We start from the raw sequence: 27875 nt of genomic DNA on the forward strand, positions 1-27875 counted from the left end.
TGTTATTAGGTGGAATATAAACCATAAGATAATACACTTAAAGACTGTTATTAGGTGGAATATAAACCATAAGATAATACACATAAAGACTGTTATTAGGTGGAATATAAACCATAAGATAATACACTTAAAGACTGTTATTAGGTGGAATATAAACCATAAGATAATACACATAAAGACTGTTATTAGGTGGAATATAAACCATAAGATAATACACTTAAAGACTGTTATTAGGTGGAATATAAACCACAAGATAATACACATAAAGACTGTTATTAGGTGGAATATAAACCATAAGATAATACACTTAAAGACTGTTATTAGGTGGAATATAAACCATAAGATAATACACTTAAAGACTGTTATTAGGTGGAATATAAACCACAAGATAATACACATAAAGACTGTTATTAGGTGGAATATAAACCACAAGATAATACACATAAAGACTGTTATTAGGTGGTGTTATACCTGGACTATTTGGAAGATCCAGCAGGAACACCAGAATTTAGACCCCAGTGGTTTGAACACAGTATGAAACAGGTGTGTGTGTGTGTGTGTGTGTGTGTGTGTGTGTGTGTGTGTGTGTGTGTGTGTGTGTGTGTGTGTGTGTGTGTGTGTGTGTGTGTGTGTGTGTGTGTGTGTACCTGTCAGCCCCAGGAAGAACACCAGGCTGTAGACCAGGGGTTGGAACACAGTATGAAACAGCTGGAGACCTGCTCCATCATTACAGGTGTACTCAGTATCACCGCTACTGTTGTTAGGACTCTCCAGGTCTGAGTAGTTATCAAAGCCAAAGAAAAGATCCCCGTCCTCAAATGAACCCTGAAAAACAGGTTGAAAATCAAGTTGAAAAACAGGTTAAAAATCAGGTTGAAAAACGGGTTGAAAATCAGGTTGAAAAACAGGTTGAAAAACAGATTGAAAATCAGGTTGAAAAACAGGTTGAAAATCAGGTTGAAAAACAGGTTGAAAATCAGGTTGAAAAACAGGTTGAAAAACAGGTTAAAAATCATGTTGAAAAACAGGTTAAAAATCAGGTTGAAAAACAGGTTGAAAATCAGGTTAAAAAAACAGGTTGAAAAACAGGTTGAAAAACAGGTTAAAAAACAGATTGAAAATCATGTTTTGCTGGTGAAAGTTATATATTTTGTTGTATATTGATTGATGTACTTTTACTTTTACACCTCACAGTTTGACGTCCTGAAATCCTGTCAACTTCCATTGTAGCTCTTTGACAAGATAATGATGTTGTGACAATATAAAATGTTTTGTGGCTTTAATTGCTTTTAATTGGTGTGGACAAGTGCAGTGAAAAGAGGTAGGCAAGAGGAAGCCAAGCAGTATAAAGGAGAGGACATCTGTGTATGTCTTTCCTCTCTGTTGAGATATTACACAAATAGACAGGAAATAGAGAGGAGAGCAGACATTTTTCACTTCCTCTCTTACGGTAAGTAGTACATGGATTTGTGATCAGGCGTCCGTAACCAATTCACCCATCTGAGGATGCTATTCAATCAAACATGATTTGCTCTATGCTGTTGTTGCGAAATAGCTCTTTTTATAGCCATGGTCAGAATCTAAGTGGTTATTTGGCTGTAATAAAACAGGCTGTATCACATCCGGCAGTGATAGGGAGTCCCGTAGGTTTGGCCGGAGTACGCTGTCATTGTAAATAAGAATTTCTTCTTAACTGACTTGCCAATTAAATAAAGGTTACACATTGTACAGATTTTTTTTTCTTCAGGGGATTTAAAACAGCATTTATTCTGTCCACACCATTACAATAAACTAACCAATTGAATATTACCGTTTCATTTCAATAGATTTACATTTTCTAAAGTAATGGAATACAGTGCACCTTACTTTACATACATTTTTTTTTTTTTTACTTTAAATAAAAAATGATATTTTTCTCCTGTTAACTCAAGAATCAGAACAACCAGATATACCCACATTTCTAGCTCTGGAGGCAATCCTCAATTACAAAAATAATCTGCCCAGATCTGCATGGATGTAATGCATTCAGTTAGCCAGACTCACCTTATCATAAGTCATTTTTTTGTGTGCTTGTTATACTAATTTCAGGTGACCCTGATGTGGTGTGTGTGTGTAATGCTGGGTTTGGGTTTTATATCCCTTGAACCCCCACCCCCTATATGCTATAAACAGACAAGAACTATTCAACCAATGCAGTAGTCACTTCCTCAGTAGGCTTGTTTATGATGCGCCCATGAGTGATCTGATTGATTATAGTTGGCTAGTATGGTTAAGTTGGTTCATAAAGTTATGAGCTTTAAAATGCATGATTTTATTCCCCTCGTGTTCTATTCATCAGATCAAATAGAAGAGGAACTAATGAGGTGGTTAGCTGGAATGAATTGATGCGATGAGGGAGTTATGCATTAATAACATAATTACAGTGTTTAAACAATGTTTAGAATTTGCACTATTTAGATTTGGCCCATTTCTTTGTGTTTTATATACATTGAACCATGAGCAGTTCATCATGACTTATCATGCATGCATGTTATTTGATTCACATTTAGATTTGCTTCTACACCTGCATTGCTTGCTGTTTGGGGGGGGGGGTTTAGGCTGGGTTTCTGTACAGCACTTTGTGACCTCAGCTGATGTAAGAAGGGCTAAATAAATACATTTGATTTGATTTGATTTGACATTTGAAATAAAATAGCAGAAGTGTATTTTATGTGTGTGGTGCATATGGGTGACAAGAGGACAAATGAAAACACATGCATGCAGTTTCAAACTACACCTGAAGGAAAAGGGGATTTACTAGGCTGCGATACTGAGAAGTATTTAACTTGCTGAATATTGTGAAGAATGCTAGTAAATAAGTTATTGTTGCATGTGTAATAAAGAAAATTGTTTTTTTTTCCCAGGTGGTTCTTCAGGTGGTTCTTCTGGTTTTGAATCAGGTGATGATGACGGACAGTGGGAGGGTTGAAATAGGAGGGGAGGCCATCTTGGGCTTTCTGTTTAGACCAAACCAGTAGCTTTACAGATAACAGCTGACAAGTCCAACAAAAACCAACAGATAATATCAACTATCCGCGGTAACTGTTCACTTAATCCTCTCCTTCTAGACTATATTTCACCTGATATACATGTACCGATCAGTATTTCTATGTGGGGTGGTTTGGCATATATTTTTATTGTTTGTTTTTTTTTACAATGTTTTGTGCTGCGTTTCCTTCTGGTTTTAACCTTAGCTAGCAAAATAGCTAGCTAGCTAACATTTAGTTAGCTAGGTCGCTAACTAACGTAGGTAACTACGTCGGGAAAGTGATGTTTGTTTTAAAACTGTAACAGTTTGTTTCTAAATGTGATTTATGTTGACTTTAGTCTAAATATCCACCTGGCATAAATGCATTTTTTTTTTTGGCCGCGCCGCTAACTAGCTAGCTAGCGTTATCAATCAAATGTATTTACATTTATAAAGCCCTTTCTTTCTACATCAGCAGATGTCACAAAATGCTTATACCGAAACGAAAACCCCAGCCTTAAAAATACCAAACAGCAAGTCATGCAGATGTAGAAAGCACGGTGTCTAGGAGAAACTCCCTAGTTAACGTTAGCTAGTTAGCCAAACGTCTGCTAACCGGTAACTAGCTAACACACGGCTCGTTAGATACCATCTCTAACGCGTTAATTAAAGCTGCACCACGTTTTGACAACATTTTTTGGGGGTCTGTATGTGTACGTTTTTAAATAAATGCATGCAGCAATTAAGCTACTAGTGAGAGTATTTATTAAACTCACCACTCCCGGCTAGTTAATAACTTGTAGCTGGCTAAACCGTCGGGCTAACTTAGCAACTAGTGCTAAGGCGTTAGTTAGTGATTAGCTACGTTAAATAACTAGCTACAACTCCGCTGTGAACTGAACTTGATAACTAGTTAAGTTAGCTACCTCACTTTACTTGTTGTTGTTTAAAAAATAAAAAATAAAAATTGTATTTAGAATAAAGTCTTCCGTGATAACATGTCTAAAACCCTGTGTGACACTTTCCTTCTCTACCTCAGGGTGAACATTTTGTGGGGATGGAAGTATTTAAGACAGGTGTGACCATGCAGCAGCCTCTGGCCTAAGGTGCTCTTCTAACCCTATGCCACACCAAGCGGGCAATAGACCGGGAGTTTATGCTTTTTCTTTTTGTTGTTGCTTGTGTCAGTAATTTCGTTGACATTTTTTTGGACGAGATGTTCCACAAAGAACAATACTATTGAGGAACAGGAGAGGAGGCAATCGCTTCTATCTAATTACATTTGCTTTGGATAACAGCTCCCGTGAGAAGTCAGACTATTCCTCAAGATTTATTCCCCACCACCACCACAATCAGAATAAGAACTGTATATCACGCCCTTTGTGGATAGGATAGACTAGCCCAAGCCATGAGTACCACCAGTACCCAGAACCCAGTTATACTGGGCCATTCCAACCAGAATGGCCAGCTCCGAGGCCCGGTGGTGAAGCCTGCAGGAGGGCAGGGCAGCGGAGGAGGCAGTCATCAGACACAGCAGCCCGGCCAGATGAAGCAGGCCTCCAGCACAATCAACAACGGTACTGGGTCTAGCAGCACCCAACTGGCTAAAGCTAACCCCACAGCCAATACTGTCATCAAGTGAGTCCCTAGTTAATTTACAGCGACAGAATGGCTCTCGAGCGTTCTCTCTTTTTGTTGTTGTTGAGGGATGGTACTCATAACTCATATTTTTCCACAGGCCTGGAGATGACTGGAAGAGGAATTTGACGCTCCCTCCAAAAGACATGAGGATGAGAACTTCGGTAAAGACATGTTCCCTTTTGAATCAAATGTAGTTTACACTGTTGTAGTTATTGCCGTGGTCTAGTGTAAAGGGCCTGTGTGCTTTTTTATTTATTTAACTTTTATTTAACTTGGCATGTCAGTGAAGAACAAATTCTTATTTACAATGACAGCCTACCAAAAGGCAAAAGGCCTCCTGCGGGGGCCTGGGATTAAAAATAAATACAATATAAATATAGGACAAAACACACATCACAACAAGCGAGACAACACAACACTACATAAAGAGAGAGTAGCTTAGCATTAGCAAAAAGAGTGCTAGCTTAGCATTTTGCGCTGCGTCCCTGAAGCTGCCTCTGACTGGGCTTGAACCAGGGTCCTCTGTCTGGCCAACACGCGTGACTGCCCGCTTGACAATGTACAAACCAGTTAAGCTATAGAAAAGGATTCAATTCGATAGCGCCTCTGGCAACATTACAAGTTGGCTTTGGAGTGAGCTTAAGGCACGTTCTTATGTTACACTAGGGCAGTAGTAGTCAGGTTCTTATGTTACACTAGGGCAGTAGTAGTCAGGTTCTTATGTTACACTAGGGCAGTAGTAGTCAGGTTCTTATCTCTGTTACACTAGGGCAGTAGTAGTCAGGTTCTTATGTTACACTAGGGCAGTAGTAGGCAGGTTCTTATGTTACACTAGGGCAGTAGTAGTCAGGTTCTTATGTTACTCTAGGGCAGTAGTAGTCAGGTTCTTATGTTACTCTAGGGCAGTAGTAGTCAGGTTCTTATGTTACACTAGGGCAGTAGTAGTCAGGTTATGTTACACTAGGGCAGTAGTAGTCAGGTTATTATGTTACTCTAGGGCAGTAGTAGTCAGGTTATTATGTTACGCTAGGGCAGTAGTAGTCAGGTTATTATGTTACGCTAGGGCAGTAGTAGTCAGGTTATGTTACACTAGGGCAGTAGTAGTCAGGTTCTTATGTTACACTAGGGCAGTAGTAGTCAGGTTCTTATGTTACACTAGGGCAGTAGTAGTCAGGTTATTAAGTTACACTAGGGCAGTAGTAGTCAGGTTATTAAGTTACACTAGGGCAGTAGTAGTCAGGTTATGTTACATTAGGGCAGTAGTAGTCAGGTTCTTCTGTTACACTAGGGCAGTAGTAGTCAGGTTATTATGTTACACTAGGGCAGTAGTAGTCAGGTTATTATCGCTGTTACACTAGGGCAGTAGTAGTCAGGTTATTATCGCTGTTACACTAGGGCAGTAGTAGTCAGGTTATTATCGCTGTTACACTAGGGCAGTAGTAGTCAGGTTATTATGTTACACTAGGGCAGTAGTAGTCAGGTTATTATGTTAATCTAGGGCAGTAGTAGTCAGGTTATGTTAATCTAGGGCAGTAGTAGTCAGGTTATGTTACACTAGGGCAGTAGTAGTCAGGTTCTTATCTCTGTTACACTAGGGCAGTAGTAGTCAGGTTCTTATGTTACTCTAGGGCAGTAGTAGTCAGGTTATTATGTTACACTAGGGCAGTAGTAGTCAGGTTATGTTAATCTAGGGCAGTAGTAGTCAGGTTATGTTACACTAGGGCAGTAGTAGTCAGGTTATGTTACACTAGGGCAGTAGTAGTCAGGTTATTATGTTACTCTAGGGCAGTAGTAGTCAGGTTGTGTTACACTAGGGCAGTAGTAGTCAGGTTCTCTCTCATTGTAAAGCCTCTAATGGTAAATTGATTCAATGTTGATCCGATGTACAACAGGACGTAACGGCAACTAAAGGCAACGAGTTTGAAGACTACTGCCTGAAGAGGGAGCTGCTGATGGGAATCTTTGAGATGGGCTGGGAGAAACCCTCTCCGATCCAGGTACGCTAAGAGCTAATGTGCTACGTAGCAGCTGCATCCAGGACACTGACTGCATGGTACGTCTATTAGCTCTTGTTCATGACTCTGTTCTATTTCATTACCCAAGAGCCATTGGAGAAGTTTTCTTCTGTAAAGGGGGGAGTTTGGTTAATTAACAGCGCCGCCACTCAATCTGAACATTAACAGGTGATGGTTTTGGAAGCATATGGACCTTTTACCTTTTCATATCGGTGTGTGAATAAAATAAAAAGTTAAAGTGACGCATACCTTGATAGGGTCAGTGTTCCCGCATGGCCGTATCATGTTACAGCCGTTGTTTATGAAAGACGAGGCGACCACCTATGTTAATTGGCTATCTAGCAAAGCCCATAACACCTGTGTTAAGAGTAACTCTGGAAGTGTAGTTTAGACGGATGGAGGCTCCATAGCTGTATGGATCTGTAACCGTTAGTGATTAAAGATAAGGGCCAAATGGGTGGGTGGGGGGGCAGTCCAATCTGAGCCCTGAGAGCTGCAGTGCTCCTGCTTCTCTGTTCTCTTTGGTAATTCGTTGGTTGATTTTTGAATGGAATGACACTGATTGTCCGAGAGATTCCACTCACCTGGTGTCTCAGCAGAGGTCTGAATGAATCTCTGATTAGAGGGGAAGGATGACCACCAGCGAGGTGTAGAGGTGTTCCAAATGGAGCACTATTCCCTATGTAATGCACTACGGTCTTCCCTGTGGCTCAGTTGGTAGAACATGGTGTGTGCAACGCCAGGGTTGTGGGTTCGATTCCCACGGGGGGGGCCAGTACAAAATAAAAAATGAAATGTATGCATTCACTACTGTAAGTCCCTCTGGATAAGAGCGTCTGCTAAAATGACTAAAAATGTACTTTTGTCTGTGGCAGTAATATAGGTAATGAGGTGCGATTTGGCACTCAGGCAGACCTCAAGGCACCCTGGGTTCTCGATGGGATAAGTGAACTCTTAACGTGTTACCTTCCTCTCTAGGAGGAGAGCATCCCCATAGCGTTATCCGGGAGGGACATTCTGGCCAGGGCCAAGAACGGGACAGGAAAGAGCGGAGCCTACCTCATTCCCTTACTGGAGCGCATTGACCTGAAGAAGGACTGCATACAAGGTGAGATTCGACATCTCACCCTATGACCCGTTTGCCTTTGTTTTTTTTTTTTAAACAGATGTGAGACACTTGGATCCTGGTGCACATATGTCAATCATTACCTTGCCTTCCTTTTGGGGTCTCAGTAGACCAACTTGTCTTCAGTAGAATTGAAAAGGCTGATTTTGTGAAAGTGCCAGACTAGTCTGATCTTTGTATAGACTAATGTTGTCGTCGTCCCCCCAACCTGCCTTCTATCTGTGTTCTGTGGTTCAGCTGTGGACATGGTAGTTTAGACGGATGGAGGCTCCATAGCTGTATGGATCTGTAACTGCTACAGTGTAGTTCAGTAGGATGGAGGCTGTATGGATCTGTAACTGCTACAGTGTAGTAGTTTATAGTCTGATGTTTTATTCCAACCTTACTTGCATCTGTGTCTTGTGGTCCAGCTGTGGACATGGATCCAACAGAGAGCTGGCCTGCAGGCTAGGACCTCTGTGTAGGCCTCTGTATGATATAATACAGTGCCTTCGGAAAGTATTCAGACCCCTTTCTTTGCAAATCTATAAAAAAAATAATTAAAACGCAACTTATTTACATAAGTATTCAGACCCTTTGCTTTTAGACTTGAAATTAAGCTTTGGTGCATCCTGTTTCCATTGATCATCCTTGAGATGTTTCTACAACTTGATTGGAGTCCACCTGTGGTGAATTAAATTGACTGGATATGATTTGGAAAGGCACACACCTGTCTATATAAGGTCCCACAGTTGACAGTGAATGTCAGAGCAGAAACCAAGCCATAAGGTCAAAGGAATTGTCTGTAGAGCTTCGAAACAGGATTGTGTCGAGGTACAGATCTGGGGAAGGGTACTAAAACATTTCTGCAGCAGTGAAGGTCCCCAAGAACACAGTGGCCTCCATCATTGTTAAATGGAAGTTTGGAACCACCGAGACACTTCTTAGAGCTGGCTACCTGGCCAAACTGAGCAGTTGGGGTAGAAGGGCCTTGGTCAGGGAGGTGACAAAGAACCTAATGGTCACTCTGACAGAGATTTAAAGTTCCTCTGTGGAGATGGGAGAACCTTCTAGAAGGACAACCATCTCTGCAGCACACTTTATGGTAGAGTGGCCTGATGAAATCCGCTTGGCGATTGCCAAAAGGCACCTAAAACTCTCAGACCATGAGAAACAAGATTCTCTGGTCTGATTAAACTATTTAGCCTAAATGCCAAGCGTCACGTCTGGAGGAAACCTGGCACCATCCCTACGGTGAAGCGTGGTGGCAGCATCATGCTGTGTGGATATTTTTCAGCGGCAGGGACTGGGAGAAGAATCGGGATCGAGTGAAAGATGAACGGCGCAAAGTAAAGATGATCATGACAACCTGTTCCAGAGCACTCAGGACCTCAGACTGGGGCGAAGGTTCACCTTCCAACAGGACAACGACCCTTAAGCACACAGCCAAGACAACGCAGGAGTGGCTTCGGGACAAGTCTCAATGTCCTTGAGTGGCCCAGCCACAGCCTGGACTTGAACCCGATTGAACATCTCTTTAGTGACCTGAAAATAGCTGTGCATCAACGCTCCCCATCCAACCTGACAGAGCTTGACAGAAGAATGGGAGAAACTCCCCAAATACAGGTGTGCCAAGCTTGTAGTGTCAAACCCAAGAAGACTGTTCCACAATTCTTCCTATGACATTGAGTACACCATATCAGTCACTGGCTTCATCAATAAGCGCATCGACGATGTCGTCCCCACAGTGACCGTACATACCCCAACCAGAACACATGGATTACAGGCAACATCCGCTCTGAGCTAAAGGCTAGAGCTACCGCTTTCAATGAGCGGGGACTCTAACCCTGACGTTTATAGGAAATATACCCTCCGACGAACCATCAAACAGGCAAAGCATCAATACAGAACAAAGACTGAATTTGCATACCGCCCCAACAGATCCACAGATGATGCAATCTCTATTGCACTTCACACTGCCCTTTCCCAACTGGACAAAAGGAACACCTATGTGAGAATGCTATTCATTGACTACAGCTCAGCGTTCAACCAAATCAAATTTATTTATATAGCCCTTCGTACATCAGCTGATATCTCAAAGTGCTGTACAGAAACCCAGCCTAAAACCCCAAACGGCAAGCAATGCATGTGAAAGAAGCACGGTGGCTAGGAAAAACTCCCTAGGAAAAACTCCCTTGAAAGGCCAAAAACCTAGGAAGAAACCTAGAGAGGAACCAGGCTATGAGGGGGGGCCAGTCCTCTTCTGGCTGTGCCGGGTGGATATTATAACAGAACATGGTCAAGATGTTAAAATGTTCATAAATGACCAGCATGGTCAAATAATAATAATCATAGTAGTTGTCGAGGGTGCAGCAAGGACGTCCGGTGAACAGGTCAGGGTTCCATAGCCGCAGGCAGAACAGTTGAAACTGGAGCAGCAGCACGGCCAGGTGGACTGGGGACAGCAAGGAGTCATCATGCCAGGTAGTCCTGAGGCATGGTCCTAGGACTCGGGTCCTCCGAGAGAATTAGAGAGAGCATATTTAAATTCACACAGGACACCGGATAAGACAAGAGAAATACTCCAGATGTAACAGACTGACCCTAGCCCCCCGACACATAAACTACTGCAGCATAAATACTGGAGGCTGAGACAGGAGGGGTCAGGAGACACTGTGGCCCCATCCGATGATACCCCCGGACAGGGCCAAACAGGCAGGATATAACCCCACCCACTTTGCCAAAGCACAGCCCCCACACCACTAGAGGGATGTCTCCAACCACCAACTTACCGTCCTAAGACAAGGCCGAGTATAGCCCACAAACACCATAGTTCCTAAAAGCTCATCAGTAAGTTCAAAACCCTGGGACTAAATACCTCCCTCTGCAACTGGATCCTGGACTTCCTGACGGGCCGCCCCCAGGTGGTGAGGGTAGGTAACAACTAGTGATGCACCGATATTACATTTTTGTCCGATATCCGATTATTTTCCTTGCCAAAGAAAACGATGCCATGATCCAAACACACCAAGGCAGTTGTGAAGAGGGCATGACAACACCTATTCCCCCACAGGAGACTGAAAAGATTTGGCATGCGTCCCCAGATCCTCAAAGTTCTACAGCTGCATCATCGAGAGCATCCTGACTGGTTGCATCACTGCTCGACCTCCGACCGCAAGGCACTACAGAGGGTAGTATGTACAGCCCAGTACATCACTGGGACCAAGCTTCCTGCCATCCAGGACCTATATACTAGGTGGTGTCAGAGGAAGGCCCAAAAAATTGTCAAAGACTCCAGCCACCCCAGTCATAGACTGTTCTCTCTGCTACCGCACGGCAAGCATTACCGGAGCGCCAAGTCTAGGTCCAAAAGGCTTAACAGCTTCTACCCCCAAGCCATGAGACTCTTGAACAGTTAATCAAATGACTACCTGGACTATTTCCTTTGTCCCCACCCCCCGCTTTTACACTGCTGCTCTGTTTATTATCCATGCATAGTCACTTTACCTCTATCTACATGTACATATTACCTCAATTATGTCGACTAACCGGTACCCCCTGTATTTAGCCTCCACATTAACTCTGTACCGTAACACCCTGTATATAGCCTCCACATTGACTCTGTACCGGTTCCCCCCTGTATATAGTCTCCACATTGACTCTGTACCGGTACCCCCTGTATATAGCCTCCACATTGACTCTGTACCGGTACCCCCTGTATATAGCCTCCACATTGACTCTGTACCGGTACCCCCTGTATATAGCCTCCACATTGACTCTGTACCGTAACACCCTGTATATAGCCTCCACATTGACTCTGTACCGGTACCCCCTGTATATAGCCTCCACATTGACTCTGTACCGGTACCCCTGTATATAGCCTCCACATTGACTCTGTACTGGTACCCCCTGTATATAGCCTCCACATTGACTCTGTACCGGTACCCCCTGTATATAGCCTCCACATTGACTCTGTACCGGTACCCCCTGTATATATTGCCTCCACATTGACTCTGTACCGGTACCCCTGTATATAGCCTCCACATTGACTCTGTACCGGTACCCCCTGTATATATTGCCTCCACATTGACTCTGTACCGGTACCCCCTGTATATAGCCTCACTACTGTTATTTTATTTTTGCTCATTAAAGATTTATGTTTTGAACTGCGTTGTTGGTTAAGGGCTTGTAAGTAAGCAGTTCACTGTATTTGGCGCATGTGCCAAGGTTTTAATCGCTGCCAAAGGTGTTTCAACAAAGTACTGAGTAAAGGGACTGAATACTTCTGTAAATGTGATATTTAATTAAGTTTATAAGAAATATATAAATTAGAAGAATAAAATCCACTATTTTTTTGCTTTTTCACTATGGGGTAATGTGTGTAGATTGCTGTGTATTTATTTTATTGACTCAATTTTAGAATAAGGCTGTGACGTAACCAAATGTGTATAAAAAAATTAAAAAAAGTCAAGGGGTCTGAAAACTTTCCGTAGAGATAAATGATCAAATATATGGTTCTCTCTTCCCCTAGCTATGGGCATCGTTCCCACCAGAGAACTGGCTTTGCAGGTGAGCCAGATCTGTATCCAGATCAGCAAACACATGGGAGGTGTCAAAGTCATGGCCACAACGGGCGGCACCAACCTCCGCGATGACATCATGAGGCTCGACGAGACAGGTACACCTCACCTGGCCAAATAGCCAGTTCGATTTAAATGTGACTTTGGTGTTATTCAATGAACAAGTCATCTTGACTCGAAGTCTCAAATGTATGGTGATACTAGGCTTATCTTTTCAATTGTGTTATTCTTTTGTAGTTCACGTTGTGATTGTTTTTATAATAATTCTAATCTTTTATCTGTAGTCCACGTTGTGATTGTTTTTATAATAATTCTAATCTTTTATCTGTAGTCCACGTTGTGATTGTTTTTATAATAATAATCTTTTATCTGTAGTCCACGTTGTGATTGTTTTTATAATAATAATCTTTTATCTGTAGTTCACGTTGTGATTGTTTTTATAATAATAATCTTTTATCTGTAGTCCACGTTGTGATTGCCACCCCTGGGAGGATCCTGGACCTCATTAAGAAGGGTGTGGCCAAAGTCAATCAGGTTCAGATGATGGTTTTGGATGAGGTGAGCTGTGATCCTTTCGTCTCGGTGTCTCCAACAGAACTGTTACCTGGTTACTTTACCTGTAGTTGGGCAAAGTTACCAATCAACTGTAAGATCCATTATATCGTTGTCTCTGTCTGTCTGTCTGTCCGTCCGTCCCCACCAGGCAGACAAGCTGCTGTCCCAGGACTTTGTGGTGATGATGGAAGAGGTACTAAGCTACCTACCCAGACAGAGACAGATTCTGCTCTACTCTGCTACCTTTCCTCTCAGCGTGCAGAAGTTCATGGTAAATTCTGGATTCTGATTAATGGGGGGGGGGGGAAATCATAGTTTGGTCTGCGTCTGTGAACAATGAAGGTCCTGTATTGATTTATACAGTCCTGCTTGTATGAGCAGTAAAACGCTCAAGTTGTGAATTTTGACTCTGTAATAGAATATTAAAGGTCTTTCCATTGTCTTGCTTTTGTATATTGTTGTTATAGTTAAAATATTGCTTACGAACGTCAACGTAGTTAGTTGGGTCTTGACGAGAGCACCCTCACAAACAATCTCGATGCCTGTGTGATGTGAAGCTGTTATTTCCTGTGTCTCAGAACTCCCATCTGTCCAAGCCCTACGAGATCAACCTGATGGAGGAGTTGACCCTGAAGGGGGTCACCCAGTATTATGCCTATGTTACGGAGAGGCAGAAGGTCCACTGTCTCAACACGCTCTTCTCCAGGGTGAGTACTATCGATGAAGGGTAGCCTAGTAGATGGATCTAAATTGATGGATTAGGTCAGGGATAAAGATCTGAAACGGGCTGCTACAGGGCCTTCAGAAAGTATTCAGGACTTATTCCACATTTGGGGGCGGCAGCGTAGCCTAGTGGTTAGAGCGTTGGACTAGTAACCAGCAGGTAGCCTAGTGGTTAGAGCGTTGGACTAGTAACCAGCAGGTAGCCTAGTGGTTAGAGCGTTGGACTAGTAACCAGCAGGTAGTCTAGTGGTTAGAGCGTTGGACTAGTGAACAAAAAGGTCGCAAGATTGAATCCCCCGAGCTGACAAAGAAAAAAAATCTGTCGTTCTGCCCCTGAACAAGGCAGTTAACCCACTGTTCCTAGGCCGTCATTGAAAATAAGAATTTGTTCTTAACTGACTTTCCTAGTTAAATAAAGATAAAATAAATACAATTTGGATACAACCTGAATTCAAGATGGATTAAATGTTTATTTTTTTCAAATGTATTGAAAATGAAACACAAACATATAATTTACATAAGTATTCTCACATCCCCGAGTCAATACTTTGTAGAGTTGTCTTGGGTTATGTCTGTATGGATTTGGATTGGGTTATGTCTGTATGGATTTGGATTGGGTTATGTCTGTATGGATTTGGATTGGGTTATGTCTGTATGGATTTGGATTGGGTTATGTCTGTATGGATTTGGATTTAGTGTGATTTGGGTTATGTCTGTATGGATTTGGATTTGGGTTATGTCTGTATGGATTTGGAGTGTCTGTATGGATTTGGATTTGGGTCATGTCTGTATGGATTTGGATTTGGGTCATGTCTGTATGGATTTGGATTTGGGTCATGTCTGTATGGATTTGGATTTGGGTCATGTCTGTATGGATTTGGATTTGGGTCATGTCTGTATGGATTTGGATTTGGGTCATGTCTGTATGGATTTGGATTTGGGTCATGTCTGTATGGATTTGGATTTGGGTCATGTCTGTATGGATTTGGATTTGGGTCATGTCTGTATGGATTTGGATTTGGGTCATGTCTGTGGATGGATTTGGGTCATGTCTGTATGGATTTGGATTTGGGTCATGTCTGTATGGATTTGCTTCCTTGCAGATTGTGGAATTCTCTTGGGAGAAAGGAGATTGCATATTACAGGCTAGGCCTACTATATTTATTTCTCAACTTTCCTAATATTTAAGCACATTGCTTTGCCTTACAACCAGAGTAGCGTACCTGGCTGTCATGAAAAGGGAAAAGCGTCCTCCATTCGCCATTTAAGTGCCTAGATTAAATTTTTTTTTTTTTATTCCCCGCTGCCCATTCAAAAACACGTTTCACACACATGATTTAGTATATGTGACCGAACCAGCTCGATTCGCTCTTATTTAGCAAAAAAACTAAAAATGTAACAACCAAAGATTATGACTAAAGGCTGGTTTATACTATTCAGGTGTGTTCGTTAATTTAATCTGGTGTGCCAGAGTGTATTCTGGGCATTTGATAACTAAGAGCGGGTTTCGTTTGTAAATTCACTGCACAAACTGAACCCTATGGCCAAGGAGTAGGATTGATCCGAGCGTTCTGCCCTAAACAGCAGTCAAGCACCCACACTAACTGGCTAACGTTTGCTAGCTAACATTAGGCTGTAACTAGCAATGCTAGTAACTAGCCCACAGCCAGATCAGGAACTAACATAAGGACAACTCAGAGTATGCTGTTCTGTTCTTCTGAAATAGACTACATTTTCTTTAGACCTGTCTAAAATAATGGATTTATTGTGAAGGCGTAGATTATATTACATGGATTTATTAGATGTTCCAAAGGTCTGCATCAGTGAGATGTTTGCTAAGTTACATCCTTATTCTAAAATTGATTAAGTTTTCCTCATCAATCTACTAGCAATAATGACAAAGCAAAAACTGTTTTTTTTTTTTGAATTGTGTGTGAGAGAAATATTACATTTACATAAGTATTCAGACCCTTTACTCAGTACTTTGTTGAAGCATCATTGGCAGTGATTACAGCCTCAAGTCTTCTTGGGTGTGACGCTACAAGCTTGGCCGATCTGTATTTGGGGAGTTTCTCTCATTCTTCTCTGTAGATCCTCTCAAGCTCTGTCAGGTTGGATGGGGAGCGTCGCTGCACAGCTGTTTTCAGGTCTCTCCAGAGATGTTCGATCGGGTTCAAGTCCGGGCTCTGGCTGGGCCACTCAAGGACATTCAGAGACTTCAAAGCAAATGTTATTTCTCATAATGGGCGGCAGGTAGTCTAGTGGTTAGAGCGTTGGGCCAGTAACCGAAAGGTCGCTGGATCGAATCCCCGAACTGACAAAGTCGAAATCGGTCGTTCTGTCCTTGAACTGGGCAGTTAACCCACTGTTCCCCGTTAGGCTGTTATTGTAAACATGAATTTGTTCTTAACTGACTTGGCTAGTTAAAAAAAAAATAACTTAAACATTTTTTTAAATATGTGCCGAATACAACGGGTGTAGAAATTCTTACTTACCCTTAACCAACAATGCAGTTTAAGAAAAAATAAGGCTATATACAGGGGGTTACGGTACAGAGTCAATGTGGAGGCTATATACAGGGTATTACGGTACAGAGTCAATGTGGAGGCTATATACAGGGTGTTACGGTACAGAGTCAATGTGGAGGCTATATACAGGGGGTACCGGTACAGAGTCAATGTGGAGGCTATATACAGGGTGTTACGGTACAGAGTCAATGTGGAGGCTATATACAGGGGGTACCGGTACAGAGTCAATGTGGAGGCTATATACAGGGGGTACCGGTACAGAGTCAATGTGGAGGCTATATACAGGGGGTACCGGTACAGAGTCAATGTGGAGGCTATATACAGGGGGTACCGGTACAGAGTCAATGTGGAGGCTATATACAGGGTGTTACGGTACAGAGTCAATGTGGAGGCTATATACAGGGTGTTACGGTACAGAGTCAATGTGGAGGCTATATACAGGGGGTACCGGTACAGAGTCAATGTGGAGGCTATATACAGGGGGTACCGGTACAGAGTCAATGTGGAGGCTATATACAGGGTGTTACGGTACAGAGTCAATGTGGAGGCTATATACAGGGGGTTACGGTACAGAGTCAATGTGGAGGCTATATACAGGGTGTTACGGTACAGAGTCAATGTGGAGGCTATATACAGGGGGTACCGGTACAGAGTCAATGTGGAGGCTATATACAGGGTATTACGGTACAGAGTCAATGTGGAGGCTATATACAGGGTGTTACGGTACAGAGTCAATGTGGAGGCTATATACAAGGGGTATTACGGTACAGAGTCAATGTGGAGGCTATATACAGGGTGTTACGGTACAGAGTCAATGTGGAGGCTATATACAGGGTGTACCGGTACAGAGTCAATGTGGAGGCTATATACAGGGGGTACCGGTACAGAGTCAATGTGGAGGCTATATACAGGGGGTACCGGTACAGAGTCAATGTGGAGGCTATATACAGGGGGTACCGGTACAGAGTCAATGTGGAGGCTATATACAGGGGGGTACCGGTACAGAGTCAATGTGGAGGCTATATACAGGGGGGTACCGGTACAGAGTCAATGTGGAGGCTATATACAGGGGGGTACCGGTACAGAGTCAATGTGGAGGCTATATACAGGGGGTACCGGTACAGAGTCAATGTGGAGGCTATATACAGGGGGGTACCGGTACAGAGTCAATGTGGAGGCTATATACAGGGGGTACCGGTACAGAGTCAATGTGGAGGCTATATACAGGGGGGTACCGGTACAGAGTCAATGTGGAGGCTATATACAGGGGGGTACCGGTACAGAGTCAATGTGGAGGCTATATACAGGGGGTACCGGTACAGAGTCAATGTGGAGGCTATATACAGGGGGTACCGGTACAGAGTCAATGTGGAGGCTATATACAGGGTGTTACGGTACAGAGTCAATGTGGAGGCTATATACAGGGTGTTACGGTACAGAGTCAATGTGGAGGCTATATACAGGGTGTTACGGTACAGAGTCAATGTGGAGGCTATATACAGGGGGTACCGGTACAGAGTCAATGTGGAGGCTATATACAGGGTGTTACGGTACAGAGTCAATGTGGAGGCTATATACAGGGTGTTACGGTACAGAGTCAATGTGGAGGCTATATACAGGGGTATTACGGTACAGAGTCAATGTGGAGGCTATATACAGGGGGTACCGGTACAGAGTCAATGTGGAGGCTATATACAGGGGGGTACCGGTACAGAGTCAATGTGGAGGCTATATACAGGGGTGTACCGGTACAGAGTCAATGTGGAGGCTATATACAGGGGGTACCGGTACAGAGTCAATGTGGAGGCTATATACAGGGGGTACCGGTACAGAGTCAATGTGGAGGCTATATACAGGGGGTACCGGTACAGAGTCAATGTGGAGGCTATATACAGGGGGTACCGGTACAGAGTCAATGTGGAGGCTATATACAGGGGGTACCGGTACAGAGTCAATGTGGAGGCTATATACAGGGGGGTACCGGTACAGAGTCAATGTGGAGGCTATATACAGGGGGTACCGGTACAGAGTCAATGTGGAGGCTATATACAGGGGGTACCGGTACAGAGTCAATGTGGAGGCTATATACAGGGGGTACCGGTACAGAGTCAATGTGGAGGCTATATACAGGTGGTACCGGTACAGAGCCAATGTGGAGGCTATATACAGGGGGGTACCGGTACAGAGTCAATGTGGAGGCTATATACAGGGGGGTACCGGTACAGAGTCAATGTGGAGGCTATATACAGGGGGTACCGGTACAGAGTCAATGTGGAGGCTATATACAGGGGGTACCGGTACAGAGTCAGTGTGGAGGCTATATACAGGGGGGTACCGGTACAGAGTCAGTGTGGAGGCTATATACAGGGGGGTACCGGTACAGAGTCAATGTGGAGGCTATATACAGGGGGGTACCGGTACAGAGTCAATGTGGAGGCTATATACAGGGTGTTACGGTACAGAGTCAATGTGGAGGCTATATACAGGGGGTACCGGTACAGAGTCAATGTGGAGGCTATATACAGGGGGTACCGGTACAGAGTCAATGTGGAGGCTATATACAGGGGGGTACCGGTACAGAGCAATGTGGAGGCTATATACAGGGGGTACCGGTACAGCAATGTGGAGGCTATATACAGGGGGGTACCGGTAGAGCAATGTGGAGGCTATATACAGGGGGGTACCGGTACAGAGTCAATGTGGAGGCTATATACAGGGGGGTACCGGTACAGAGTCAATGTGGAGGCTATATACAGGGGGTACCGGTACAGAGTCAATGTGGAGGCTATATACAGGGTGTACCGGTACAGAGTCAATGTGGAGGCTATATACAGGGGGGACCGGTACAGATTCAAGTGGAGGCTATATACAGGGGGTACCGGTACAGAGTCAATGTGGAGGTTATATACAAGGGGGTACCGGTACAGAGTCAATGTGGAGGCTATATACAGGGGGTACCGGTACAGAGTCAATGTGGAGGCTATATACAGCGGGTACCGGTACAGAGTCACAGGTTAGTTGAGGTATTATGTAGGTAGAGGTAAAGTGACTATGCATAGATAAACAGAGTAGCAGCAGCAGAAAAATGGGATGCTGGACAATGTAAATAGTCCGGGTTGCCATTTGATTAACTGTTCAGGAGTCTTATATCTTGGGGGTAGAAGCTGGTAAGAAGCCTTTTGGACCTAGACTTGGCGCTCTGGTACCGCTTGCTGTGGGTTCGTAGAGAGGTCTGTGACTAGGTTCGCTGGAGTCCTTGACAATTTTTAGTGTCTGACACCGCCTGGTATATAATTTTTTGTTTGTTTTACTCAACCTTTATTTAACTAGGCAAGTCAATTAAGAACAAATTCTTATTTATAATAACAGCATACCAATAGGAAAAAGACCTCGTGGGGACGGGGGCTGGGATTAAAAATAGGACAAAACGCAACGAGAGACGACACTACACAAAGAGAACTAAGACGACAACATAGCATGGCAGCAGCACAACATGGTAGTGTCCATGATTGAGTCTTTGTATGACGATTGAGAACTTATTCTTCCTCTGACACCGCCTGGTATAGAGGTCCTGGATGGCAGGAAGCTTGTCCCCAGTGATGTACTGGGCCGTACGCACTACCCTCTAGTGCCTTGCGGTCGGAGGCCGAGCAGTTTGCCATACCAGGCGGTGATGCAACCAGTCAGGATGCTCTCGATGGTGCAGCTGTAGAAGTTTTTGAGGATCTGCGGATCCATGCCAAATCTTTTCCGTCTCCTGAGGGGGAATAAGCGTTGTCATGCTCTTTTTCACGGCTGTCTTGGTGTGTTTGGACCATGATATTTTGTGGACACCAAGGAACTTGAAGCTCTGAACCTGCTCCACTAAAGCCTTGTCGATAAGAATGGGACGTGCTCTGTCCTCCTTTTCCTGTTGTACACAATGTTCTCCTTTGCCTTAATCACGGTGAGGGAGAGGTTATCCTGGCACCTCACTGCCAGGTCTCTGACCTCCTCCCTGTAGGCTGTCTCATCGTTGTCGGTGATCAGGCCTACTACTGTGTTGTCAGCAAACTTAATGATGGTGTTGGAGACGTGCTTGACTGTGCAGTCATGGGTGAACAGGGAGTTCAGGAGGGGACTAAGCACGCACCCCTGAGGCACCCCGGTGTTGAAGATCAGCGTGGCGGATGTGTTGTTATCTACCCTTCCATCTGGGGGTGGCCCATCTGGAACTCCAGGATCCAGTTGCTGAGGGAAGTGATTAGTCCCAGGGTCCTTAGCTTAGCTATGAGCTTTGGTTAATGAGTCCCACTCATTGAAAGCCTTTAGCTCAGTGCGGCTGTTGCCTGTGATCCATGGCTTCTGGTTGGGGTATATACGTACGGTCACTGTGGGGACGACGTCATTGATGCACTTGAAGCTAGTGATTGAGGTGGTTTACTCAATGCCATCAGCAAAAGACTGGAACATATCCTGTCCTAGTTAAACCGTCCTGTAGCTTAGCATCTGCGTCATCTGACCACTTCCGTGCTGAGTGAGTCACTGGTACTTCCTGCTTTAGTTTTTCGCTTGTAAGCAAGAATCAGGAGGATAGAATTAGTCAAATTTGCCAAATGGAAGGCGAGGGAGAGCTTTGTGCAGGTCTTTGTGTGGTGTAAAGGTCTAGATTTTTCTCTCCTTTGCTTGCACATGTAACATGCTGGTAGAAACGAGGTAAACCAGTTTTTAGTTTTCCCTGCATTAAATTCTCCGACCACTAGGAGCGCTGCCTCTGGATGATCGCCTCTTTTCCTGAATCCACTCCTGTGTTGTCTTGGCAGTGTGCTTAGGGTTGTTGTCCTGTTGGAAGGTGAAACTTCGCCCCAGTTTGAGATCCCGAGTGCTCTGGAGCAGGTTTTCATCAAGGATCTCGCTGTACTTTGCTCCGTTAATCTTTTCAGAGTTCAATCTTGATTACATCAGACCAGAGTATCTTGTTTCTCATGGTCAGAGTCCATTAGGTGCCTTTTGGCAATCTCCAAGCGGGCTGTCGTGTGCCTTTTACTGAGGAGTGGCTTCCATCTGGCCCCTACCATAAAGTCCTGATTTAATGGAGTGCTATAGAGATGGTTGTCCTTCTGGAAGGTTCTCCCATCTCCACAGAGGAACTTTGGAGTTCTGTCAGTGACCATCGGGTTTTTGGTCACCTCCTTGACCAAGGCCCTTCTCCCCTGATCGCTCAGTTTGGCCGGGCGGCCAGCTCTGGGAAGAGTCCTGGCGGTTCCAAACTTCCATTTCAGAATGCTGGATGCACCTGTGTTCTTGGGGACCTTCAATGCCGCAGAAATGTTTTGGTACCCTTCCCCAGATCAGTGCTTAACACAATCCTGTCTTGGAGATCTGCGGACAATTACTTCAACCTCATGGCTTGGATTTTGCTCTGACATGCGCTGAGAACTTTGGGAACTTAAATAGACAGGTGTGTGTGCCTTTCCAAATCATGTCCAATCAATTGAATTTACCACAGGTGGACTCCAATCAATTTGTAGAAACATGTCAAGGATGATCAATGGAAACAGGAAGCACCGGAGCTGTGTCGAGTCTCATAGCAAAGGGTCTGAATACTTGTCACTTTTTTTTTTATACATTTGCAAACATTTCTAAACCTGTTTTTGCTTTGTTATTATGGGGTATTGTGTGTAGATTGATGATGAAAGAAATTCATTTAATCAGTTTTAGAATAAGATTGTCACATAACAAAATGTGGAAAAATTGAAGGGGTCTGAATACCTTCCGTAAAGTTACACTTCCATTAACTCCTCCAGATTAGAGGCAGTAGGGATGACCAGGGATGTTCTCTGTTTAGTGAGTCCTCCAGATTAGAGGCAGTAGGGATGACCAGGGATGTTCTCTGTTTAGTGAGTCCTCCAGATCAGAGGCAGTAGGGACGACCAGGGATGTTCTCTGTTTAGTGAGTCCTCCAGATCAGAGGCAGTAGGGATGACCAGGGATGTTCTCTGTTTAGTGAGTCCTCCAGATCAGAGGCAGTAGGGACGACCAGGGATGTTCTCTGTTTAGTGAGTCCTCCAGATCAGAGGCAGTAGGGATGACCAGGGATGTTCTCTGTTTAGTGAGTCCTCCAGATCAGAGGCAGTAGGGACGACCAGGGATGTTCTCTGTTTAGTGAGTCCTCCAGATCAGAGGCAGTAGGGACGACCAGGGATGTTCTCTGTTTAGTGAGTCCTCCAGATCAGAGGCAGTAGGGACGACCAGGGATGTTCTCTGTTTAGTGAGTCCTCCAGATCAGAGGCAGTAGGGATGACCAGGGATGTTCTCTGTTTAGTGAGTCCTCCAGATCAGAGGCAGTAGGGACGACCAGGGATGTTCTCTGTTTAGTGAGTCCTCCAGATCAGAGGCAGTAGGATACAGGGATGTTCTCTGTTTAGTGAGTCCTCAGATCAGAGGCAGTAGGGACGACCAGGGATGTTCTCTGTTTAGTGAGTCCTCCAGATCAGAGGCAGTAGGGACGACCAGGGATGTTCTCTGTTTAGTGAGTCCTCCAGATCAGAGGCAGTAGGGATGACCAGGGATGTTCTCTGTTTAGTGAGTCCTCCAGATCAGAGGCAGTAAGGATGACCAGGGGATGTTCTCTTGAAGTGTGTGAATTGGATCGTTTTCCTCTCCTGCTAAGCATTCAAAGTGTAACGAGTGCTTTTGGGGTCATGGAAAGATGTATGGAGTAAAAAGTACATGATTGTCTTTAGGAGTGTAGTGAAGTAAAAGTTTTAAATAATTTAAGTACGCATTTTTTTTTTAAATTGTTGCTTGTAGGCAATGTCATGTCGGCGCCGGCTGGGGAAAGGGGGGCGCCGGCTGGGGAAAGGGGCGCGCCGGCTGGGGAAAAGGGGCGCGCCGGCTGGGGAAAGGGGCGCGCCGGCTGGGGAAAGGGGCGCGCCGGCTGGGGAAAGGGGCGCGCCGGCTGGGGAAAGGGGGCCATCGGGTCTAACGGTTGTGTTGTGCAGAACTGCAGCTCTGTGGGAAGGCACTGCTTCCATACATTTGTTTATGACTAAAATGAAAACGTGTCCGTTTGTGCATCTCAACTTAATTCATTTTAAATTCAGGCTTTAACGAAACTAAATGTGAAAATTCAAGGGGTGTGAATACTTTCTAAAGCCACTGTGTGTATATACTTGTATGACTATTCAATTATTATTTTCTGTTTCCTCTCTCCCCATGCAGCTCCAGATCAACCAGTCTATAATCTGTTTCCTCTCTCCCCATGCAGATCAACCAGTCTATAATCTGTTTCCTCTCTCCCCATGCAGCTCCAGATCAACCAGTCTATAATCTGTTTCCTCTCTCCCCATGCAGCTCCAGATCAGTCTATAATCTGTTTCCTTTCTCCCCATGCAGATCAACCAGTCTATAATCTGTTTCCTCTCTCCCCATGCAGCTCCAGATCAACCAGTCTATAATCTGTTTCCTTTCTCCCCATGCAGATCAACCAGTCTATAATCTGTTTCCTCTCTCCCCATGCAGATCAACCAGTCTATAATCTGTTTCCTCTCTCCCCATGCAGCTCCAGATCAACCAGTCTATAATCTGTCCTGTCTCCCCATGCAGTCAATCAGAGTAATCTGCTGGCCAAGAAGATAACTCAGTCTGGGATAATCTGTTCTCTACCCATGCAGATAACAGATCAGATCAGGTCTATATCTGTTTAATATATCCCCATGCCAAGATCAGACAGGTCAGGTCTACGTGTGTTAATATATCCCATGCCAAGATGAGACGGTCAGGTCCTAGTCTGTTAATATCTCCCATGCCAAGATGAGACAGGTCAGGTCCTAGTGTGTTAATATATCCCATGCCAAGATGAGACAGTCTAGGTCCTAGTGTGTTAATATATCCCCATGCCAAGATGAGACAGGTCAGGTCCTAGTGTGTTAATATATCCCATGCCAAGATCAGACAGGTCAGCCTAGTGTGTTAATATATCCCATGCAGCAAGATGAGACAGGTCTATAGTCCTAGTGTCTCAGAGGGTGGATCCATGCCAAGATGAGACAGCTCAGGTGCTAGTGTGTTAATATATCCATGCCAAGATGAGACAGCCCAGGTCCTAGTGTGTTAATATATCCATGCCAAGATGAGACAGGTCAGGTCCTAGTGTGTTAATATATCCATGCCAAGATGAGACAGGTCAGGTCCTAGTGTGTTAATATATCCATGCCAAGATGAGACAGGTCAGGTCCTAGTGTGTTAATATATCCATGCCAAGATGAGACAGGTCAGGTCCTAGTGTGTTAATATATCCATGCCAAGATGAGACAGCCCAGGTCCTAGTGTGTTAATATATCCATGCCAAGATGAGACAGGCCAGGTCCTAGTGTGTTAATATATCCATGCCGAGATGAGGCAGGTCAGGTCCTAGTGTGTTAATATATCCATGCCGAGATGAGACAGGTCAGGTCCTAGTGTGTTAATATATCCATGCCAAGATGAGACAGCCCAGGTCCTAGTGTGTTAATATATCCATGCCAAGATGAGACAGCCCAGGTCCTAGTGTGTTAATATATCCATGCCAAGATGAGACAGGTCAGGTCCTAGTGTGTTAATATATCCATGCCAAGATGAGACAGGTCAGGTCCTAGTGTGTTAATATATCCATGCCAAGATGAGACAGGTCAGGTCCTAGTGTGTTAATATATCCATGCCAAGATGAGACAGGTCAGGTCCTAGTGTGTTAATATATCCATGCCAAGATGAGACAGGTCAGGTCCTAGTGTGTTAATATATCCATGCCAAGATGAGACAGGTCAGGTCCTAGTGTGTTAATATATCCATGCCGAGATGAGGCAGGTCAGGTCCTAGTGTGTTAATATATCCATGCCGAGATGAGACAGGTCAGGTCCTAGTGTGTTAATATATCCATGCCGAGATGAGACAGGTCAGGTCCTAGTGTGTTAATATATCCATGCCGAGATGAGACAGGTCAGGTCCTAGTGTGTTAATATATCCATGCCAAGATGAGACAGGTCAGGTCCTAGTGTGTTAATATATCCATGCCAAGATGAGACAGGTCAGGTCCTAGTGTGTTAATATATCCATGCCGAGATGAGACAGGTCAGGTCCTAGTGTGTTAATATATCCATGCCGAGATGAGACAGGTCAGGTCCTAGTGTGTTAATATATCCATGCCGAGATGAGACAGGTCAGGTCCTAGTGTGTTAATATATCCATGCCGAGATGAGACAGCCCAGGTCCTAGTGTGTTAATATATCCATGCCAAGATGAGACAGGTCAGGTCCTAGTGTGTTAATATATCCATGCCAAGATGAGACAGGTCAGGTCCTAGTGTGTTAATATATCCATGCCGAGATGAGACAGCCCAGGTCCTAGTGTGTTAATATATCCATGCCGAGATGAGACAGCCCAGGTCCTAGTGTGTTAATATATCCATGCCGAGATGAGACGGGTCAGGTCCTAGTGTGTTAATATATCCATGCCGAGATGAGACAGGTCAGGTCCTAGTGTGTTAATATATCCATGCCAAGATGAGACAGGTCAGGTCCTAGTGTGTTAATATATCCATGCCGAGATGAGACAGGTCAGGTCCTAGTGTGTTAATATATCCATGCCGAGATGAGACAGGTCAGGTCCTAGTGTGTTAATATATCCATGCCAAGATGAGACAGGTCAGCCCAGGTCCTAGTGTGTTAATATATCCATGCCAAGATGAGACAGGTCAGGTCCTAGTGTGTTAATATATCCATGCCAAGATGAGACAGGTCAGGTCCTAGTGTGTTAATATATCCATGCCGAGATGAGACAGCCCAGGTCCTAGTGTGTTAATATATCCATGCCAAGATGAGACAGGTCAGGTCCTAGTGTGTTAATATATCCATGCCAAGATGAGACAGGTCAGGTCCTAGTGTGTTAATATATCCATGCCAAGATGAGACAGGTCAGGTCCTAGTGTGTTAATATATCCATGCCAAGATGAGACAGGTCAGCCCAGGTCCTAGTGTGTTAATATATCCATGCCAAGATGAGACAGGTCAGGTCCTAGTGTGTTAATATATCCATGCCAAGATGAGACAGGTCAGCCCAGGTCCTAGTGTGTCTCTACTGCTTCCTCACTACCCCTGGAGCAGCTGACTAAGCTTAGCATCCCAAATGGACCCTACGTAGTGCACTACTTTAGACCACAGCCCTATGGGTAGTGCCAGGCTCGGCGGCCCCAGTCGTCGTGGTGTGCCGGACTCGGCGGCCCCAGTCGTCGTGGTGTGCCGGGCTCGGGGGCCCCAGTCGTCGTGGTGTGCCGGGCTCGGGGGCCCCAGTCGTCGTGGTGTGCCGGGCTCGGGGGCCCCAGTCGTCGTGGTGTGCCGGGCTCGGGGGCCCCAGTCGTCGTGGTGTGCCGGGCTCGGCGGCCCCAGTCGTCGTGTTTTTATTAGGACGACACCCTGGAGAACAAGCCTTTCTTAGGACCAGATTAGACAGTACCAGACTTTCATTCTGTTTTGACCCTACCCAACATGACCATGGTTAATTTAGTCTACTTGTCTGTCTCTCTACAGGAGCACCGTAACAGAGTGTTCCACGACTTCAGAAACGGCCTCTGCCGGAATCTCGTCTGCACAGACCTCTTCACGAGAGGTATCGACATTCAGGCTGTGAATGTTGTGATCAACTTTGACTTCCCCAAGCTGGGAGAGACGTACCTGCATCGCATTGGCAGATCTGGTGAGAAACCCTGGCTTTTCTCAAGCAGGACTTAATAAAATGTGATTTTGAAGGAGATCATCGGCAGTTTTAACCTTGACTACTCGCCCCCCTCCAGGTCGTTTTGGTCACCTGGGTCTGGCCATCAACCTGATCACATACGATGACCGCTTCAATCTCAAGGGCATCGAGGAACAGCTGGGAACAGAGATCAGGCCCATCCCCGGCAGCATAGACAAGAGCCTGTATGTTGCAGAGTACCACAGTGAGAATGGAGAGGAGGTCAAGCTGTGAGGAGGACGAGGAACAGAGGTGAGACGGTCTCTTCAATCAAATTTATTTTATGAAAGCCATTTTTTACATCGAATAGTTTTGAAAACCGCAAGCGAGGCAGAGGCACTGCTTGGAAATGAAGCGTTCATTTATTTATTTTGTTTATTTAACCGGACAAGTTCTTTTGAGGTTGAAATGTATTTTGAGGAATGCTTAGCAAGTATGATGTTAGCTACTTCACATGGGTTTGAGATGAATTGGTTGTACTCACTGAAAGCAGGAGGAGAAATGGCTTGGATGAAATGTTTTTGAGGGTATGTTTGTTTGACTAAACACAACAGTTATACTGTTTCTCTCCTCTGCAGATCAGATGAGAACCCCGTCCCCGTCGCCCCTCCCCTTTTGATGTTACTCCGCCCTTCTGTGTTTATTTTTTTTGGATATCCAACTTCCCGTCGGTCTTCCTTCCTGTTTTTGGGTGCCACCTCATGGAAACGTGTACGATCTGTGAGAGACAACAAACCTGCAGAGGAACTCGTGATGTCCCTGTTCTAGGGTCCTCTCTCTGCTGCGATGCACTGAAGACTACGGCTACTAACTACCACAGTACTGGGAGGAGGAAGGCGGGGAACGCGGAGGAACACAGTCTTTCAATGGAGATGGACTTGATCGTTTCCATCTTTCTCCTGCTCCAATCTACCCTGAGCACTTCCTGATCCCTCCCTCCCTCCCTCCTGAGCCCTCTCTCCCTCCCTCCCT

At 44.7% G+C, this 27875-nt stretch overlaps 2 protein-coding genes across 2 annotated transcripts in view; one reads left to right on the forward strand and one right to left on the reverse strand.

Annotated features, from left to right (window-relative positions):
* cxcr5 (chemokine (C-X-C motif) receptor 5) overlaps nucleotides 1-2261 on the reverse strand; it is a 14186-nt gene extending 11925 nt beyond the window's left edge. The window contains exons 1-2 of the mRNA XM_014215581.2: nucleotides 2044-2261; nucleotides 648-825 (exon numbers count right to left, since the gene is read on the reverse strand). Coding sequence (XP_014071056.1) covers nucleotides 648-825; nucleotides 2044-2058 — 193 coding nt within the window. The 5' untranslated portion in view covers nucleotides 2059-2261. The remainder of the gene's footprint in view (nucleotides 1-647; nucleotides 826-2043) is intronic.
* A 536-nt stretch (nucleotides 2262-2797) lies between these two features.
* Nucleotides 2798-27564, forward strand: ddx6 (DEAD (Asp-Glu-Ala-Asp) box helicase 6). The gene is given in 16 exon segments (XM_045724937.1): nucleotides 2798-2816; nucleotides 2904-3077; nucleotides 4047-4645; nucleotides 4746-4809; nucleotides 6541-6645; nucleotides 7642-7771; nucleotides 12300-12446; nucleotides 12812-12906; nucleotides 13052-13174; nucleotides 13482-13610; nucleotides 23358-23382; nucleotides 23742-23792; nucleotides 24245-24276; nucleotides 26699-26864; nucleotides 26962-27155; nucleotides 27482-27564. Coding segments are annotated over 13 exon segments (1473 nt in total). The 5' UTR covers nucleotides 2798-2816; nucleotides 2904-3077; nucleotides 4047-4415; the 3' UTR covers nucleotides 27138-27155; nucleotides 27482-27564.
* The last annotated feature ends 311 nt before the right edge of the window (nucleotides 27565-27875 follow it).

Source organism: Salmo salar, chromosome ssa09 (genome assembly GCF_905237065.1).
Source record: "Salmo salar chromosome ssa09, Ssal_v3.1, whole genome shotgun sequence".
Taxonomy (NCBI): Eukaryota; Metazoa; Chordata; class Actinopteri; order Salmoniformes; family Salmonidae; genus Salmo; species Salmo salar.